The sequence below is a fragment of the Camelus dromedarius genome, chromosome 34, assembly GCF_036321535.1.
Source record: "Camelus dromedarius isolate mCamDro1 chromosome 34, mCamDro1.pat, whole genome shotgun sequence".
In the NCBI taxonomy this organism is placed as follows: Eukaryota; Metazoa; Chordata; class Mammalia; order Artiodactyla; family Camelidae; genus Camelus; species Camelus dromedarius.
This window is the reverse complement of record NC_087469.1, coordinates 13,472,482-13,475,324: the sequence shown is the minus strand read 5'-3', so window position 1 is coordinate 13,475,324 and position 2,843 is coordinate 13,472,482. Positions and strand designations below refer to the sequence as shown.

Here is a 2,843-nt window from a genome sequence, read left to right as displayed (position 1 = left end):
TCTTATTGTGAAATTATGAGCTGAATAGTACATTGTGTCTCAAAGGATCGAATGTTAGGTCTGTGACACAAACTCAGTAACTTCTACCCTCAGTGGGCTCATTTAATGTGAAAGGAAATCATGAGGGAGAGAATAATTTTCTGTGCCTCTAATCAGTTTTCCCTGAAATGGAATAGAGTCTCATTTGAGTCAACAGATTGCTTTGGAGCTCATATAAGGTGGTTTTTCTCCTTGGAAGTGGAGGACCTTCTGGCAAATTTTCAAATTCTCAAGTATGGCCTCTTCCCCAGCATACCTCTTCTAGTGGGTCAAAGATGGAGGACCATGTTGATGGACTTTGCCTCCTTCATTGCCAGAAACTGTGACCCTCTCAGAACTGTAGGGGAGAAGGAGCATTAAGGTTCAGAGGCAGTGAGGCATCCAGGGAAAAGAAGGTGAGGGTTGAATCACCTTTGTCTTAATTTCCTTTCAAACCCCAAACTATGTAAATCAAGGATTCTGGAACACCTCCTATTTACTGATTTTTTTAGCCCTGATCCTTAACAGAGGCTGAGGAGAAGAGAGGAGATGATGTGCAGACACTGGGAGTCTATCAGCATTCTTTCCAGACAGAGGCAAACAACATGAGTAAGGGTAAAGGAGAAAAATGAGGAATCACTGGTGGTAATCATAATTAAGTCTTGCTTTCTGGATGCCTTGCTGTGTGTCTTTAGGCACCTCTGAGCTTATAAACTAGCTCTCTCTCTGGAAACAAAGAGGGAAGATCCACTGTTACTGTCAGATTCTACCCCTGTTCCTGCAGATCACAACTGTGCAGTGAACGGCTATGGAAGATAACTCCTCTGTGACCGAGTTTATCCTTATGGGATTGACAGACCAACCTGAACTCCAACTGCCCCTGTTTTTCCTGTTTTTGGTGAACTGCGTGATCACTGTGTTGGGCAATCTGAGCTTGATTAATCTAATTTGTCTAAACGTGCACCTTCACACCCCCATGTACTTCTTCCTCTTCAACCTGTCCTTTATTGATCTCTGTTACTCATTTGTGTTTACCCCCAAAATGCTAATGAGCTTTACTTCAGAGAGGAATATTATCTCCTTTAGAGGATGCATGACTCAGCTCTTTTTCTTCTGCTTTTTTGTCAACTCTGAGTGCTATGTCTTGACAGCCATGGCCTATGATCGTTACGTGGCCATCTGTAAGCCCCTGATGTACACAATTACCATGTCCCCTCAGGTCTGTTCTCTGCTGATGTCTGGTTCATATGTGATGGGGTTTGCTGGTGCCGTGGTCCACACAGGGTGTATGATCAGGTTGATCTTTTGTGATTCCAACATCATCAACCATTACATGTGTGACATCTTCCCCCTCCTCCAGCTGTCCTGTAGCAGCACCTATATCAACGAGCTTGTGGTTTCTGTTGTTGTGGGCACACTTATTATAGTATCTAGCCTCATTATCTTTATTTCTTATGCTTTGATTCTTTTCAGTATCCTTCATATACCATCAGTTAAAGGTTGGTCCAAAGCCTTTAGCACCTGTGGCTCCCACATAATAACAGTTGGTCTCTTCTATGGTTTTGGGCTGCTCACTTACATCAAGCCATCATCTGCTGGGTCTGTAGGGCAGGGGAAATTTTTCTCAGTGTTTTACACCAATGTGGTGCCCATGCTGAACCCTCTCATTTATAGCCTCAGGAACAAAGATGTCAAGATTGCTGTGAAGAAAACCCTGAAGAGAATTACAAACTGAACAGAACCATTTATGCCTCCTTTTCCGGCTTTTTCTTCTCTTCCTGTCCACTTTTTCCTCTTCTTCCTATTTTTTTTTTCTTAAGTCTCTTCATTTGTCTTTCTAAAGTCTTCTTGGCAGAATTTCTGCTCTAATGTCTTTCCTTCTCTTGCCATATAAGGTAACTCTGTGGGCTTATTCTTGGACTTGAGGGTCATCCTGAGCCCTAAGTGAGCCCACACTAGTGGGAGACAATGGGATGATAACCTTTCTAAGGATAACACTACCTAATATTTTTTTGTGTGTCTTTCCCATCCAAGGTAAGCCATGGCACGGTATGCTATTTGAAAAGTTCTTTACTTGGTTTTATTACATTGAGTCCTTTCCTGGTACAAGGGTTTTATTACCTACAACTGCTTAAAACAGAGAAGGAATGACAAAAATTGTAGGCATGATAAAGTTGGAAAATTTTCCAGAATTTTTCAGGATTCTCTTAGGATTCTCTCTTTTAGGGTTCTCTCTTAGCTGTTGTTCTAGATTTTCAGTATGCATGTATAAAGGAATTGAATGCTTTGTTGAACCAACGTCCTTTCTTTTATTCTTGAGGATGCTTGACAATTTATCAGCTACACTATTCCGCCTACCTTTTTCAATCCTCACCAGTAACAAATGCTTCTATTTAATGTATTTGTCAGCTGATATTTCGTCATCAGTGGAATTGAGATTGTCACCAACTTGTCTATGTATCTGTGGTTTGCCATTGTGGTTGAAAATTATACAGTGATATTCTTGCCTGCAGAATAGGTTGTCACATGTAATGTCAAGATTCTTTGTCTAAGTGTGTGACAGAGATTTCCCCTTTGCAAAGGAAGATCTGTTTTCTGCTTTCAGAAAACAAACAAAAATATATGGTGGAAACCATGTTCTGTTGGGATTAATTCTTTCTACATGTAAATGTGATACCTCCCTTTTGTCTCTCAGAAGAAGGATTAAGTCTGCAGTCCGTAATGTGTACCACAATTTTACAAATCCTATTAAAATACAAGTCTCCTTACCTGATTTTTTAGATAAGGAAACAGTTATGTGACTTGCTCAAGATTGCACAGCCCAG

General features: G+C 40.8%; 1 protein-coding gene across 1 annotated transcript; it reads left to right on the top strand.

Moving 5' to 3' along the window:
- Positions 1 to 825: 825 nt before the first annotated feature.
- LOC105094482 (olfactory receptor 143) lies at positions 826 to 1,753 on the top strand. Its single transcript, XM_010986521.3, has one exon. It carries the CDS (start codon positions 827 to 829, stop codon positions 1,751 to 1,753), a length of 927 nt encoding a protein of 308 aa, XP_010984823.1. The 5' UTR covers position 826.
- The last annotated feature ends 1,090 nt before the right edge of the window (positions 1,754 to 2,843 follow it).